The sequence below is a fragment of the Scyliorhinus torazame genome, chromosome 12 (assembly GCF_047496885.1).
Source record: "Scyliorhinus torazame isolate Kashiwa2021f chromosome 12, sScyTor2.1, whole genome shotgun sequence".
NCBI classification, from domain to species: domain Eukaryota; kingdom Metazoa; phylum Chordata; class Chondrichthyes; order Carcharhiniformes; family Scyliorhinidae; genus Scyliorhinus; species Scyliorhinus torazame.
This window is the reverse complement of record NC_092718.1, coordinates 88,138,407-88,154,623: the sequence shown is the minus strand read 5'-3', so window position 1 is coordinate 88,154,623 and position 16,217 is coordinate 88,138,407. Positions and strand designations below refer to the sequence as shown.

General features: G+C 47.7%; 1 protein-coding gene across 3 annotated transcripts in view; it reads right to left on the bottom strand.

Moving 5' to 3' along the window:
- Positions 1–964: 964 nt before the first annotated feature.
- cadm4 (cell adhesion molecule 4) overlaps positions 965–16,217 on the bottom strand; it is a 667,928-nt gene continuing 652,675 nt past the window's right edge. For all 3 annotated transcript variants that reach the window (XM_072468958.1, XM_072468960.1, XM_072468959.1), the window contains 2 exons: positions 12,671–12,799; positions 965–10,913 (listed from right to left, as the gene is read on the bottom strand). In XM_072468958.1, coding sequence (XP_072325059.1) covers positions 10,804–10,913; positions 12,671–12,799 — 239 coding nt within the window. In that variant the 3' untranslated portion in view covers positions 965–10,803. The remainder of the gene's footprint in view (positions 10,914–12,670; positions 12,800–16,217) is intronic.

The following is a 16,217-nucleotide window of genomic DNA, read 5'->3' as shown; positions in this document are numbered from 1 at the left end:
TCAGTATTGACCGTCTGATATTGCAGCACTCTCTGCACTGAACCTCTGACAGTGCAGCACTCCCTCAGTATTAACCCTCCACCAGTGCAGCGCTCCCTCAGTACTGACCCTTGGACAGTGCAGCATTCCCTCAGTACTGACCCTCTGACAGTGCAGCGCTCCCTCAGTCCTGACCCTCTGACAGTGCAGTGCTCCCTCAGTACTGACCCTCTGGCAGTGCAGCACTCCCTCAGTTCTGATCCTCTGAGAGTGCAGCGTTCCCTCAGTACTGAGCCAACGACAGTGCAGTGCGCCCTCTGTACTGACCATGCGACAGTGCAGCGCTCCCTCAGTACTGACCCTCTGACAGTGCAGCACTCCCTCAGTACTGACCCTCTGACAGTGCAGCACTCCCTCAGTACTGATCTGTTGAGTGCAGTGCTCCCTCAAGATTGTTGGCCTGGAGTATGAGTTCATTCCTCCGTATTGCGACGTTGTGCCTTGATCCCACAACCTTCTGACTGGGAGACAAGGGCGGGAGAGAGAGATTCTGATGCCCCTGATCTCTTTAATTTTCAGAGAACTCCACATAGCCTCGATTTCAGCCCCTCTCCTCCCTCCCACACAACCCCCCCCCCCCCCCCCCCCCCACTCTCCAATGCACTTCCTGGGTGCTGCCTAGTTATGCAAATAACTCCATGCACCAGGTTTGGGTTTGTTTATCTGATAGTGTTCCATTTCCCTTTGGTGGAGTCTACATATTTGTCTTCAATGTAAATGCATCCTTTTTATTCATGATGCAACTCATGCTGGCTGGAGTGAGTAATTACAACGTGACCTGTTTACATAACAAATTTCCATTATGAATTAGGATACGGTAACTTGTAATGAGAATGTGAAATGTCAGGAAATTTCTGTTTATGTCAACAGAAACCAGTGCCTTTTTCCACACCAGCCTTCGAGAGTGACTTTAAGGAGCCGAAAGTTTTAAACATTAAAACTTTTATTAGTTTTGATCACAACGTATTTTCTTTTGGTAATTTCTTTACAAAATGGTTTACAATAAAAGAGGGTATAAAATGGCTGATGACATCTCAAGTTCATAGGGATTGTAGTGTCGAGTGCACCGAAACCGGCCTTAAGATGTCAGTAACCCAGAGAGAGCCAGTGAGTCGGGATGTGTGTAAATGTGTCTGGGTGTATATATATAGATTTTCTGTTCATCCATGGGGAACTTGAGAAGGTGATGGTAGTGACACCGTGTGAACTCTGTGGTCTCGCTCGGTCACATGAGAGAGCAATTAACCACATGGTTCTGGAGTCACATGTAGGTCAGACAGGGTAAAGTCGGCAGATTTCCCTCCCGAAAGGACACAAGTGAACCTTTAGGACTTTTTTCACAACATTCCAACAGTCTCAGCCATGATTCCTGAGACCAATTTTTAATCCCAGATTATTGTTCACCACCTGAATTTAAATACCTGTCCAGTTACTGTGTTGGAGTTTGCCTCCTTATCTCAAAATAATGAGTCCTGGAATCTAATAACAGGATTGTGGGTAAGTGGATTGCTGTGAGTGTTTGTATATGAGTGTGCAGACAGGTATGTGTGAGTTTGTGCAGATGGGGTGTGTGTGGGGGATGAGTGTGTGCGTGCGCAGGTGGTGTGTGTGTGTGTTTGCGGGGGGGGGGGGTGGTGGTGAGTGAGTGTGCAGATAGCTGAGTGTGTGCAGATGGGTGTGTGTGAGTGGACGGGTGTGAGTGTAGGTGAGTATGTGGATGGGCATGTGTGTATATATATATATGAGTGTGCGGACGGGTGAGTGCGAGACCTCATATGGGTATGTGTGAGAATGTGTGAACAGGCATGTGTGATGTGTGTATATGAGTATGCAGATGGATGAGTGCGTTTGGATGGGTGTGCGTGTGTGTTGACAGGTGTGTGTGATGTGAGTGTGCGAATTGGTGTGTGAGTACATGTATGTGAGTGTGCAGATGGGTGTATGTATATGAATGTGCAGATACACATATGAATGAGTGTATGGACAGGTGTGTGAGGGTGCACGGATGAGTGTGTGTATGAGACTGCTCAGATAAGTGTGTGTCTGTGCACGGGTGGGTGGGTGTCAGTGTGAGCAAATATGTGTGTGGATGGGTGTGTGATTTGTGAGTGTTTGTATATGAGTGTGTGGATGGGGGTGCATGCATGCATGAGTTTGCGGACATGTGTGTGTGATGTGTGTGTGTATGAATGTGCGGACAGGTGTGTGATGTGTGTATGAGTGCGCGGATAGGTGTGTTTGTGCGGACGGATGTGCGTGTGTGCATATGAGGGTGCAGACGGGTTTGTATGATGTGTGTGTATATGAGTGCGCGAAGGTGTGTGTGCATGTAAGTATACAAACGTGTGTGTATGTATGAGTGTGGGTGGGTGGGTGTGGTGTGAATATGGGTGTGGATTGATGTATGAGTGTATGGGTATGTGTGAGCATGAGTGCATGTGTTTGGGTGTGTGTGATGTGTGCAGGCGGGTGTGGATGTGAGCAGATGGGTATGAGTGTGTCTAGACGGGTGTGTGATGTGATTGTGTGTAAATGAGTGTACACACCAGTATGTGTGATGTGTGTGTATATGAGCGTGTGGGCCGGTGTGCGGTGATGTGTGTATATGAGTGTCCGGACAGGTGTATACGATGTGTGTGTGTATATGAGTGTCCGGACAGGTGTATACGATGTGTGTGTGTATATCAGTGTGTGGACCAGTGTGTGATGTGTGTGTGAACATGGATATATGAATGTGTGGACCAATGTATGTGTGAGTGTGTGTATATGTGTGTAGACCGGTGTGTGTGTGAATGTGTGTATCAATGTGTATGTGTGTATATATGAGTGTGCGGAAGGGTGTGTATGTATGAGTGTGCGGACAGGTGTGTGTGATGTTTGTGTATATAAGTGTGCGGACAGGTGTGTGAGATGTGTGTTGTGTGTATATGAGTGTGCGGACAGGTGTGTGTGTGTATGAGTGTGCGGACAGGTGTGTGTGTGTATGAGTGTGCGGACAGGTGTGTTTGTGTATGAGTGTGCGGACAAGTGTGTGTATATTAGCGTGCGGACAGGTGTGTGTATGTAACTTGATAAATAAATTGATATTTTGCTTGCTGAACATGTTCTCATGAACCCACATTCACAGGTTCTCACTCACACACTCTCATGTACACACATGCATACAGACATGCATTCACACACACACACTCAGTCACACATAGACTCTCTCTCACACACATGCATTCACATACACACATATACTCTCCCGCACACACGCGCATGCACACACATACTCTCACACACATATGCACTCTCTCACACATGCCCTCTCTCACATTCTCACCCACTCTCTCACACAAATATTCACACACCCTCACTCTCTCATGCACATACACACACACATACATTCTCTTCCACACACTCACACGCACATGCACTCTCACACACACATTCTCTTCCATACACACACACACACACGCACATACACTCTCTTACACACACTCATACACACATTCACTCTCTCTCATTAACACTCTCACATTCTGTCTCATTCTCTCACACACACGCTCTCACACTCACTGCAAGGTCCCTTGCAGACTCAGGATTTAAACCCGGTGAATCTCCTGAAATTAGTAGGGGCGACTCACTGAATCTACCCCATTGTCCGGAAAGCACCTTAATTATCTCTGGGAGGTGAAAGTTGGGGTCTCTACAATATTACATAGTTAACCCGTTCCCGCCGAGGATGCCCTTCGCGTCCTCACATCCCGCAGACTCCTCACTGCAGACAGTTTCAAAACGGAATTAATGAAGTTCCAGGAATCTCACCCAGGATTTTTTACGAGTTGGGCAATTTTAGTGAGAGGAATAAATTACAAAGATCCCAAGTCCAGGTGTGACAGAAACGGAGTTAGAGAAATAAAAATTCCCAATATTACATCCACAAAGGAACATTATTCATAAAGGCAAGCATTGTGGCATATGGCAAATATTTCACTACAAACGTGTTAAACTTGGCAAGTTCCAATTTTAATTCGCTCAATTTTTTAAATGTGTGAGAGAAAGAATCCTAATCAGATTGAGAATTGAGCAATTATTACTCAGGCTCCACAGCAGGCGGGGTGTGAACTCACTGATCGAGAGTGTCAGGTGAATTATGAAATCTGGATTTACTATTTGGGGGGATTTGGCACGGTTTCCAGCGCACACGGTATCCTTGTACACAGTATAGAACTCGAGCGACTCAGTTGAGTCTTTGTTATTTGGCACTGTCTCGGCAAGCACCAACATTCGTAATTTGGCGAACGAAATCAATTCATATCATTCTGGCAGAGAAGATTCTGTGAATAAATTAAACTGTGAGAGAAGGAACATAAACACGGATTAACATATTGCAAGGATTTGATAGTAACCCTTAAGATCCTCATGAGCGTAACGTTAGGTGCTATAGTAACTAGTAAATCAATAATCCATCGATAGCTTGTGTTTTAAAATAGCCATATGGTTATTATTCTGTACATTACCCAATTCCGTTAGCAAACTGATACGTGGTGCTGTATAATATGGCAAATTAGTGGTGGGGGGAACCATGTCATTCTGATAAATTGTGTGAAAATTATTGTCTTTCTATTCTCGGATTAACTCCCTAGGACATTATAATCAGTGAGTTATCCGGATTAACCCCACAGATCTGGGACAGAGAGCATTTCAAATAACTTAAAATAAAAACACTGAATAAAGCCTCAACTGTGGCCTAACATAACTCATATAATCTCACAGCTCGGGAGCCCATGGACCCACCGAGCCTGTCCAGGCTCTTTGAATGATATTCGTCCCCACACTCTCTCCTCCCCACTCTCCTCCTCCCATATTCCTGCACATTCCTTCCATTATTTCTCCACTTGCCCCTTTTGAAAGTTCCTGTTGAATCTGCTGCCTCCGCCCTTTCAGATCACAACTCGCTGTGTGTAAAATAAAATGTTCCTCATCTCCCCCCATCTGGTTCTTTTCCTGATTCTCTTCAATCTGTGTCCCCTCTGGTTACCCACCCCCCCTGCTACTGGAAACACTTTCTCCTGATTTACTCTCTACAAACTCCCCCTCATGATTTTGAACGTCGCAATTCAATCTCCTCCTTAACATTCTCTGTTCCATGGAGAACGATTGCAGATTCTCCTAGTCTCTCCAAGTTAACTACAATCCCTCATCCCGGGAACTTTCCAGTAAATCTCCTCCGCACCCTCCCCGAGACCCTTCATAAAATGTGTGGTGGCCATAATTGTACAATATTCCAGCTGAGGATTAACCTCACACAAGATTAGGGAGAATTGCTGTTTTTTTAAAAACACCAGAGACGGGAATTCTCCAACCGTTGGGAATCACTTTTCCCGCCGGCAGCGCACCTCCGCCCATGGGTATCCCAGTGGCGTGCTGTGGCTTCAATGGGAAGACCCACTGACATGTGGCGGGAGTAGAGAATCCCGCCACCAACGAACGCCACGTGACCAATAAACACCTGGCGGCTGGGGACTGGACACCAGTTGTTTGCAATGTGGAACAGCACCGCCACCTGGTGATGGCATCTGCACACTACAGCGGAGTGCCCATGACCACTCAACGCCCTCCGCTAGTCACCCGAGGCTTGGTTGAAAGATGCTCCCTGAAGTCCTCACCAACTATCACTGCATCTTTTTACTCACTGAAACACACACCGGGCCCCCTCCCGTGTGACAGTTTCATTTGGAGGGACACACTTGGGAAGTGAACAGTAAATGACCCTGAATGAACGATTAAACATGGCTTATATCAGAGGGTCGCACTTAAGGCCTGGCGGATAAAACATGTTTCCCGTTCCCCCCCTCACACATCACTTTCCTCCTCCCAAACACGTACTCAACGGACAGAACGATGATACAGAGCATGAGCCATGAATGAAATCCAAAGTCATAAACCGGTTAAACACCAACGCAGTCTTTATCGTTGGAGCCTCTGATGGGAAGGTCCCCTTCCCAAATCCTGCAAGCTCTACTTGGTGATCAGAGTTCTGCCCAGCAACAGAGGTTAGAATGTCACCCACTATCTTCAGCACCTTCCGAAGAAACCTTCCAGTGTTGGCTGAACAAAGTTACAACAATCGGAATTCAAGTGAGAATGTTTAGAAGACTCAAGTCATCGGGTTTCTGTGATTGACTCTAGCTGAAGCAATCGTTTCCTCCCTGTTGCTCGTCACTTTGAAGCCTCTTCACTTTGGAATGCGTCTCTCTCGCTCTCTGGGACAATGTTACCACAAGGGAACAAGGCCCCAAATTTACACAGGTCGAATGATGTGTCGCCATTTGCAAAAAAGAAAATGTGGTTCAAAGGAATGCAACCCCTCAGCCAGGGCCTCCAAATTGCTGTATCAATATCTAAATGCGGTCCAATTCAAGAAAGTTCTGGAAATCCTCAGCAAGTGTGGCAGTGGGTGTGGAGAGGGAAACAGAGTTCATGAAGGGAGCGAGACTGAGGGAAACAGAGTTCATGAAGGGACCTGCTTCCACTGGAGCTTAGAAAAGTGACTTGATCGAAGTATGTAAGATCCTGAATGGCCTCAAGGTGGGCGTAGAAAGGATGGTCCCTCTTGTGGGTGAGTCCAGACTAGAGGAAAGTAGATGAGGGAGGATTGTGCACCTTTGGAACTTTCTGCCCCAGGTGGTGATGGAGGAGGGCAGATGGATTTGCTGCATTTATCCAACATTTTCCGTTTTGAATTTCAGATTTTCGGCATCTACCATACTTTGCTTTTAATTTAGGGGACGAGCTTCCCTGTTGGATGATCAAAGGCCATTGGTGGGGGGGGGGGGGGGGCGGGGTACAGACGGGGACGTGGAACTGGAAACACAAACAGCTCAGCTGTGATCTTATCGAATGGCGCAGAACAGGTTTGAGCGGCCGAATGGCCCGCTCCTGCCACTGTTCTGTATCGTGATGCCTCGGGTCCCTTCCTTCGGAAGGTGCTGGAGCTGCTGGGTCTTCCCCCGCATGTTCTGTTGGTATCCAGTTTGGATTTCCAGGAGATGCAGTGTACTCATTGGGCCGCTAGATGGCGCCATTGGATAGCGATGCAGCCCCACTGGGTGGTCAAACAGCAGGTGCCACCTCCAGGGAAATTCTGGCCTTTTCACAAACAATATAAACACAGAACATAGGGGCAGAAGGCCATTCGACCCTTCGAGCCTGCTCCTCCATTCTATGTGATCATGGCGGATCCTCTATTTCAAAAACACACTCTCCGCTCTCCGCATAACTCTGGACACGTTTAGAGTCTAGAAATCTATTTCCTTCTTAAATATATTCAGTGAGAATTCCACAGGTTCAGCGCCCTCCGAGTGAAGAAATTCCTCCTCAGCTCAGTCCTAAATGGCCTACCCTGAGACTGTGACCCCTTGTTCTGGACCCCTCCAGCCAGAAGAAATACATCCCTGCATCCAGTCTGTCTGTCCCTGTCAGAATTTTATAATTGGATCATTGTGAGTAGGTTTTACTTTTAGGGATTCCTGGGATGGGGAGAAGGGAGATTTAAAAAGTCAGGCTGCTCCCTGAGAGTATGTACCCCCCTGGTTTATGCCTGCTTGGCCTACTTTGCCAGCAGGAGGAAGGGGTTTGTGGGGCTGGTGAAGTTACCAAGGGGGGAAAAGAGGCAGCGAACAGTGACTGCAGTACCACCATTTTACCAGCAGATGATGGTGTTGCTCCACCAGATGGCAGCATGGCCCAACACTGTCACTTGATGGTGAGGTGATGGCATAACAGGAGAACCGCCCCAATTTTGATTCTTCATCGAAGGATCCCCAGGCTCCACGCAGAAGGGTCCCAACGGAGTTATGCTCATCTACACCTTAAAAGCAAAGTACTCCTGGATGCTGGTGACCCGAAATAAAAGCAGGAAGAGCTGGAACAGGAGGAGACCCACTCAGCCTCCCCTCGGGCCTGCACCCTCATGGCTGATTTTCTGCCTCACTTGACTTTTCTACCCTGTCCCTTAGCACCCCAAATTCTGTCAATCTCTCTGTCTTGAATATACTCAGTGACGGACGACTTGACTGCTGCTCTTGAGGGTGTAAATTCCAAAGATTTGTAAACCTCCGAGTGAAGATTTCACCTCTTATTTTAAAGCGTATCCAATTATTATTCTTTTCCAATGAAGGGGCAATTTAGTGTGGCCAATCCACCTATCCAGCACACCTTTGGGTTGGGGGGGGGGGGGGGGGGGGCGAGACCCACGCAAACACGGGGAGGATGTGCAAACTCCACACGGACAGTGACCCAGAGCCGGGATCGAACCTGGGACCTCGGCGCCGTGAGGCAGCAGGGCTAACCCACTGCGCCACCGTGTTGCCCTAGATTTCACCTCGTCTTCCCCAAAATGGCTGATGCCTGAGACTCTGACCCCCCCCCCCCCCATCCACCCGCCCTGAGATCCAGACTCTCCAACTGAGGGAGCAGGGGTGGACTTGCCTCTGGAAATCGACCCGGTCAAACCTGTGCAGAATTCAGTGTTTCAATGAAATCACCCTCTACTCAATTCTGGGAAATTTAGGCCAAGTCTTCATAACTGCCCTGGCAAAGCCAAGCACAGTTAAGTAAACCAATAGAGGTGATGTCCTGATGTCACCTGACCCAGGCCACCATCGATAATAAATTAACAAACGCGTTAATTACATTGAAGGATGCTACAATGCGTGTGACATCACAGCTCAAGGAACTGTAAAAAGATTAAATGGTTGATATTAACAGTCAAATAGTACTACAGATCTTTAACCTTATTAAAAAGAGGCGTGTTGTCAAACTTTTTCATCTTGCACTCACCAGGACAAATACAAGAATGTCAAATTTCAGAGGATCACCGTTCATATAGTAGGGGGAAAGGGGCATGATTGGTAGTCAACTCTTTGACAGGCCGCGAGATTGGCCTGGAGAAGGCAAAAGGTATTTTCCACCAGTCAGTCCAGAAAGGCGTTTTCCTGCCTCACAATCGAGCAATGTCCTGCATGAATTTCAGTGCTGGTGCCATCCAGGGTGCGCATGGGCCATACATTCCTGGAGATTGGCTGATCAAATCAATCAATATGTTTCTTCGATTGGTTGCAATAGGTGGAGTACAGAGCATGCTCAACCAGCTCGCGCTTGGGAAACCCAAATCAAAACGTCTGCTGTTGGATGTGATTCTCTGATTGGGCAGCACTTACTGATCAATTTCTAACCAGTACTGAAACCATGGCACTTACTGATCAACCCTGAGTGCGCTGATAGTTACACTAACAACCAATTTAAGACAATCGGTCGAGCTTGTACCCTGGCTCATTTACGCTTGCTAGAAGTGGCATCCATTCATACCCAGAGACCCCCTTCTCTGTAAACAAAAGCAATATGATCCAGCCTTGCGCCTTTTCTGATTGGCCTGGGAGCTTGAGGAGCCTATAGTTGCCTGCTGCTTTCTCCATGGCAAAGCCTTAATCAAGGAGATTCAACGCTCTAACCAATGAGCACGTGTTTCTCCTGCAATGTGAAGTGTTTTGGGAGTTTGAAATTTGGCATTCTTGTGTTTGTCCTGATGAGAGCAAGTTGAAAAACTTTGACAACATGCTTCTCTTTACAGCAATACGCCACAATATTATTCCCAGTGTCTATTGGAGAATAAAATGGGACACAGCCTGTCAACAGATGTTCGGAAATATTGACAATTGTATCAAAGATTTGAGCTGATTCACTCTCTTAACCGTCAGACTTGAAACCTTCGTCACAAGTCACTTTGAACTGATCAAGAGCACGTTTGCTCCAATTTCCTTCAAAAAATAAATGGTTTCAGTACTGGTTAGTAATTGAATATGTCTCAATCTTTGTTCGCTGCGTTCAAATATCTTTCCCAGGAGCACTCTGGGCTCGGCTGTAATGCATTGTGGGTAAATTGCATCAACAGTAACCGACGGTGAGCCACCCCCATGACATTGGGTCGCAAAGAGTCAGTCAGACATGGTGAGATAAAGGGCCTCCTTCAGCGCTCTGTCATTGCACAATCTTATTGGGTGAGGAGGGATTGGCGGGGTGGGGGGGGGGAGGGGTACATATTGGAAGTACCAATGCTAAATGCGGCCGTGAACTCACAAACCCCACCAGCAAAGACATATCAGAAAAGCTTCCAAGCGAAACGAGGAACCATTATTAATAATAAAATGGAGAAACAGTTAAAGCCGGGAGGAGAAGCACATCGTGGCGAATTAATCTCCATAATTAAATAGCCACGCAAAACAGGGTTGAATTCAAAGAAGTAGCTCTCCCAGCAGAAGATGGGGGAAAACCTCAGTATCTGACACACTCCCATTCACTCAAAAAAGCAGATTATGTTCTTAAATGGAATGGAAAGGCCGACCCATTGACTCCAGCTCCAGTCTTGGGATTTTTCCGTGGGAATTCTGTGCCAGTGTGAAGTATGTCTTGTGGGGGAGGGGCTTATCGTCAACCGGGTTTGTGTAACAATCTCTCCTTAATCATCAACCATGTTGCTTGTGTGGTCTCAAGGAATCCAAATGTTCACGGAACGTTTCGGACCCACAAAACCTTCTCGTTCATGAGAGAGAGAGATAGATAGATATATTTAACCGAATCCAGAGTTGCAGCATTAACTTGTTCAGTTCTGGAAGGTGAAGAAGTATCTGTTGATAACAAGGCTATCGAGTAAAAAAAGCAATGTCGTTTCAGTGTTTCCGCAGTGTCCCGCGAGTGACCGGCCGCCTCTGCCAGAGTCTAGATGAAATATTCTTTCTTCCGCTCGTGTGTCTCATTCCCATTGATGAAAGCTTCCCTCGCCTCCCCGTGCTCGTCCAATCCACTGGCCTCGTGCGTCAGGTACGACCCTAGATCAGAGGGCAAAATTAGTTTGGCAATTTCCTAATAGACTGGGTGACTTGCTCATTTGGAGAGCTGGTGCAGGCTCAATGGGCCAAATGGCCTCCTTTTGCACCGTAGCAATCCCATGGATCTTGCCGAATTCAATACTGATTGAAAGGGAAGAAAAATGGTGTCATTTTAACCGCCCTTTTTTTTTCCAATCGCAGCACATTGAGAAATCACTTCGATCTGCGACTGGTCATCACAGAGATGTTGGGAAATGCGACTGGTGCACAGAACAATCCCACAATCAGCTATGTGAGAAATACAAGGTTAAAGCGCATGGAATTATGGGTGGTATCTCGAGATGGATAGAAAGCTTGGCAGCAGACAATTAGCAAAGAGGTGGAATAAATGGCTCTTTATCTGATTGGCAGGCAGTGGCTAATGGAGTACCGCAGGGATCTGTGCTGGGACCCCAGCTGTTCACATTATATATTAATGATTTGGACCAGGGAACTAAATGTATGATCTCCAAATTTGCAAATGATACACAGTTGGGTGGGAGGGTGAGCTGTGAGGAGGATGCAGAGATGCTTCAGCTGGATTTGGACAGGCTGAGTGAGTGGGCACATGCATGGCAGATGCATTTAAATGTGGATAAATGTGAGGTTATCCACTTAGGTAGCAAAAATAGGAAGGCAGATTATTATTTGAATGGGTGTAAATTGAGAGAGGTGGATACTCAGAGAGACCTTGGTGTCCTTGTGCACCAGTCGCTGAAAGTAAGCGCGCAGGTATAACAGGCAGTAAAGAAGGCAAATGGTATGTTGGCCTTCATAGCGAGAGGATTTGAGTATAGGATTGGGGATGTTTCACTGCAATTGTATCGGGCATTGGTGAGACCACACCTGGAGTATTGTGTGCAGGTTTGGTGTCCTTATCGGAGGAAGGATGTTCTCGCTATGGAGGGAGTGAAGCGAAGGTTTACCAGGCTGATTCCTGGGATGGTGGGACTGTCATATGAGGAGGGACTAAATCGGTTAGGATTATATTCATTGGAGTTTAGAAGAGTGAGAGGGGATCTCATAGAAACTTATAACATTCTAACAGGATTTGACAGGGTAGATTCAGAAAGAATGTTCCCAATGGTGGAGTCCAGAACTAGGGGTCATAGTTTGAGGATAAGGGATAAAACTATTTGGACTGAGGTGAGGAGAAATGTCTTCACCCAGAGAGTGGTGAAACTGTAGAATTCACTAACACAGAATGTAGCTGAGGCCAAAGTGTTGTGTAATTTCAAGAAGAATTAGATATAGCTCTTGGGGCTAAAGAAATCAAGGGATATGGGAGGAGGGTGGGATCAGGATATTGAACATGATGATCAACCTTGGTCATAATGAATGGCGGACTGGGCTCGAAGGGCCAAATAGTCTCTTATTGCTTCTACTTTCTATGTATGTTTCTATATATGACCCAGAGCGTCTGGGTTGTTTTCGGAAGAGGGATAAATATTGGGAAAACTCCCACCCGCCCCATATCTTTAACAAGTGTGTTTCCCACATGGTCATATTGACAGTGCAGCTGTGAAATGTGTTGGGACATGTGAACCAGCAATGAGAATGCAAGCAATGCTAGTTGAGGGGCGAGGGAGAGGGGTTTATTAAGGTGTGGAGGGGTGAGTCAGTAGCTTGGGAGAATGGGTTTGAGTTTGATGGGTGGGTGAACAGAATTCTGTGCCTGGTGTCATGGCAGGGCTCGGAGATGTCGAAGCGGCCCTTACCTTTCTGCCTCATTGAGAACCATACGGTCACAATCAGCACACAAATAATCGCAAAAACAAAGATGGCTAAGACTCCTCCAACCACTGCGTAACTGACTGACGTCTGTGGTTCCACAACTGCTCCTGGGTCTGGAGAGAGGGAGGGAAGGGGAGAGAAGGGGAGGGAGGGAGAGAGAGAAAGAGAGAGAGAGGGAGGGAGAGAATGAGAGGGAAAGGGAAGGAAAGAGAGAGAGGGTGAGGGACAGAGTAAGAGAGAGGGAGGGAGAGAAGAAACGAGGGAGTGTGAAGGACAGAGAAAGTGGGAAGGAGAGAGAGGGGGAATGGGAAAAAGAGAGGGAGGGAGAGAGGGGAGAGGGAGGGAGAGAGCAGAGATAGTGAGGGAAGGAGAGAAAGAGGGTGAGGGACAGTGTGAGAGAGGGAGAGAGTAAAAGGGAGGGTGAAGGGCAGAGAGAGAGGGAAGGAGAGAGGGGGAAGGAGAGAAAGAGGGAGGAACAGAAGGAGAGAGGGAGAAAGGGACAGAAAAGGGAGTGAGAGGGAGAGAGTGAGGGAGAGAGAGAGGGAGGACGGGAGAGAGAGAGATGGAAGGAGAGAGGGAGGGAAAGAGTGTGGAGAGAGAGAGGAATAAAGAAAGGGTGTGAGATGGAGACAGAGAGAGTGGGGGAGTAAGAGGGAAGGAGGGAGAGAGGACGGGAGAGAGCAAGAGGGGGAGAGAAAGTGAGGAAGGGAGAAAGGGAGAGAAAGTGAGGGAGAAACGGAGGAAGAGAGGGTAAGTGAGACCAGGAGAGATAAAGGAAGAGTGAGGGAGCGACAGAGGGGGGAGAGAGGGAAGGTGAGACAGAGACGGAAGGAGGGATGGAAGGAAGGGACAAAGTGGAAGATAGAGGGAGAGAAAGAAGTGTGAAGGGCAGAGAGAGGGGGAAGGAGAGAGGGGGAAGGTGGAAGAGAGGGAGAAATGGAGGGAGGATGAGAGGGAGAGGGGGAGGGAGGAAAAGAGGGAAAGAGGGAGGGAGGAGAGAGGGCGAGAGGGAAGGAGAGAGGGAGTGTGAGGGACAGAGCGAAAGACGGAGGGAGAGAGAGGTAAAGAGTGAGAGGGAGTGTGAAGGACAGAGAGAGAGGGAAAGAGAGTGGGGGGGGGGGAAGGAGAGAGAGGGAGGAAGAGAGGGAGGGAGAGAGAGGGAGGAAGAGTGAGAGAGTGAGACAGATAGGGTATAAGGAGAGAGAGGGAGGATGAGGGACAGAGGGAGAAAGGGAGGTTCAGAGAGAGGGAAAGAGAAAGGGAGAGAGAGGGGGAAAAAGAGAGTGCGGGAGAGGGAGTGAGGGATAAGAGAGAGAGAGAAAGTGGGAGAGAGAGACGGAAGGAGCGAGAGAGAGGGAAGGAGAGAGGGGGAGAGATGGAGGGAGGGTGAGTGTGGCCAGGAGAGAATGAGAGGGAGGGAGAGAAAGGAAGTGAGAGGGAGAGCGGGAAGGAGTGAGAGAGAGAGAGCGAAAGGGGGAGTGAACGATAGAGCAAGAGAGAGAGAAAGGGAGGGAACAAGAGAGAGTAGGAGAGAGAAAGGAACCAAGCAAGTGAGGAAGGGAGCGAGAGAGGGGGAGAGAAAGAGACAGAATGAGGGGGGAAGCGAAAGGGAGAGAGAGAGAGAGGGAGAGAGAGAGAGAGAGAGGGAGAGAGAGAGAGAGAGGGAGAACAGAGAGAGAGAGAAACAGAGTGAGGAGGAAGAGAGAGGGAGAGAGAAAAAGAGAGGGGGAGAGAGAAAGGAGAGAGCGAGAAGAAACACAGTGAGGTTCACAAACGCATCACAGTTACAGCGGACGATGTCTGATCTTCTTCGCGGCAATGTTAACTGGACAGTGAGCACCTTCTTAAAGAACACCGCCACCCTCACACATCAGAGCCATGGCCCCAGATTATAAGACACTGCGAGACAAACTTTGCCTACATATTGGCGTCCTCTCTGATGTCCTGGAGAACCGATATCCCTCAACCGAAATCACTGAAACAGAACCGATCCAGCCATTGTCATGTGGTGCCCTCTGGGATCTTGCTGTGTGCAAAATGGCTGCCACATTTCTGTCATTACAGCAGTGGGCACCCTTCACAAGAGCTTCATTGCCTGTGGGAGAAGTTTGTGGGCACCCTGAGGTTGTGAAAGGTGCTATTGAAATGCAATTCTTCAGCTGTTGTTGCCCACAGAAACTTACAACACAGGAGGCCAGTGGGCCCATCGATCCTGGCCTGGCTCTTTAATAGATCATCCAATTAGTCCCCACTCCCCCATATTCCTGCAAACTTTCCCCTTCCAGTATTTCTGCAACCCTTCTTTTTGAAAGTTCCTGTTGAATCTGCTTCCTCCGCCCTTTCAGGCAGCACCTTCCGGATCACAACAACTCGCTGTGTGAAATAAAAATTCTCCTCCTCTCCCCCACTTTTCCCGATTCTCTTCAATCTGTGTCCCCTCTGGTTACCGAGCTTCCTGCCACTGGAAACACATTATTTACTCCAGCCAAACCCCCATTATGATTCTGAACGCCTCAATTCAATCTCCCCCTTAACCTTCCCCCCTTTTGAGAACAATGATGAAAGTGCAAGGTCATTGAGAGGACATTTGCTTTTTAGTAGATCCGTGGCCCAATTGGACGTCTGGTTAGCTTTCTTTATTTCCATTCACTCTGACTTTTGGAAATTGCGGCTCCCTGAGGTCAGCCAGAGAGCAATTGCCTCAACAGCCTTTTGAATCCTGAGGTCAGCTAGAGGGTAATTGCAAGAATGAAATCCTTGGGTCAATTTTCAGGTGCTTTCCTGAAGCTTAGAAAGTATGTCTTATGTTTTTTGTAACATAATTCCCTTTACGTGCAATGTAAAAATTTGCATTTGTTACAGTGGGACGCCTGTGACGGGATCGGCGTAACTCAAAATCAATTTATGCACAGTAGCAATCACCCGAGAGATTTCTCAACACTATAATATCATTGGTTGCTTTATTTGGACTACACGAGTAACATCTCTGCCTTATTTAATGATCCGCTGTTGCAGTCCTATCATTATTGACCAAGATTCGGGTCAGTCAGAGTTCAATTGTTGATTTGGTCACAATCTTACCTCTGGAGGACGAGTCCTTGGATGCAGAGTGAAAATCGTGGTGACCTTGGGAAGAGTTCCATGTTTGTTGACATGCCAACATGTGAGGCTGCACGTGACCTTTGCGGACGTGCAACGTTGGGAGGATTGCAGTGAACCCATCCCCACTCCCTGGCAACAGACTGGGTTTAAGCTGCACTTTTGCAAACTTTGATCCCAAAGTGAGATTCCAATTTCATTGTCGTTCCCGCAGTAAGATTGCCTCTTTCCTTCTCTGCAACATCGCCCAACTTCACCCTGCCTCTGCTCATCCACAGCTGAATCCCTCACTCATGCCTCCACAATCATCGAATCCAATGCATTCCAAGTTGGTTACCCTCGCTCTATCCTCAGTAAACCTGAGGTTACCAAACCTCTCAGCCCATGGTCAGCTCCCAGCCAGACCCGTTGCCCTGTCACCCATCATGCTCG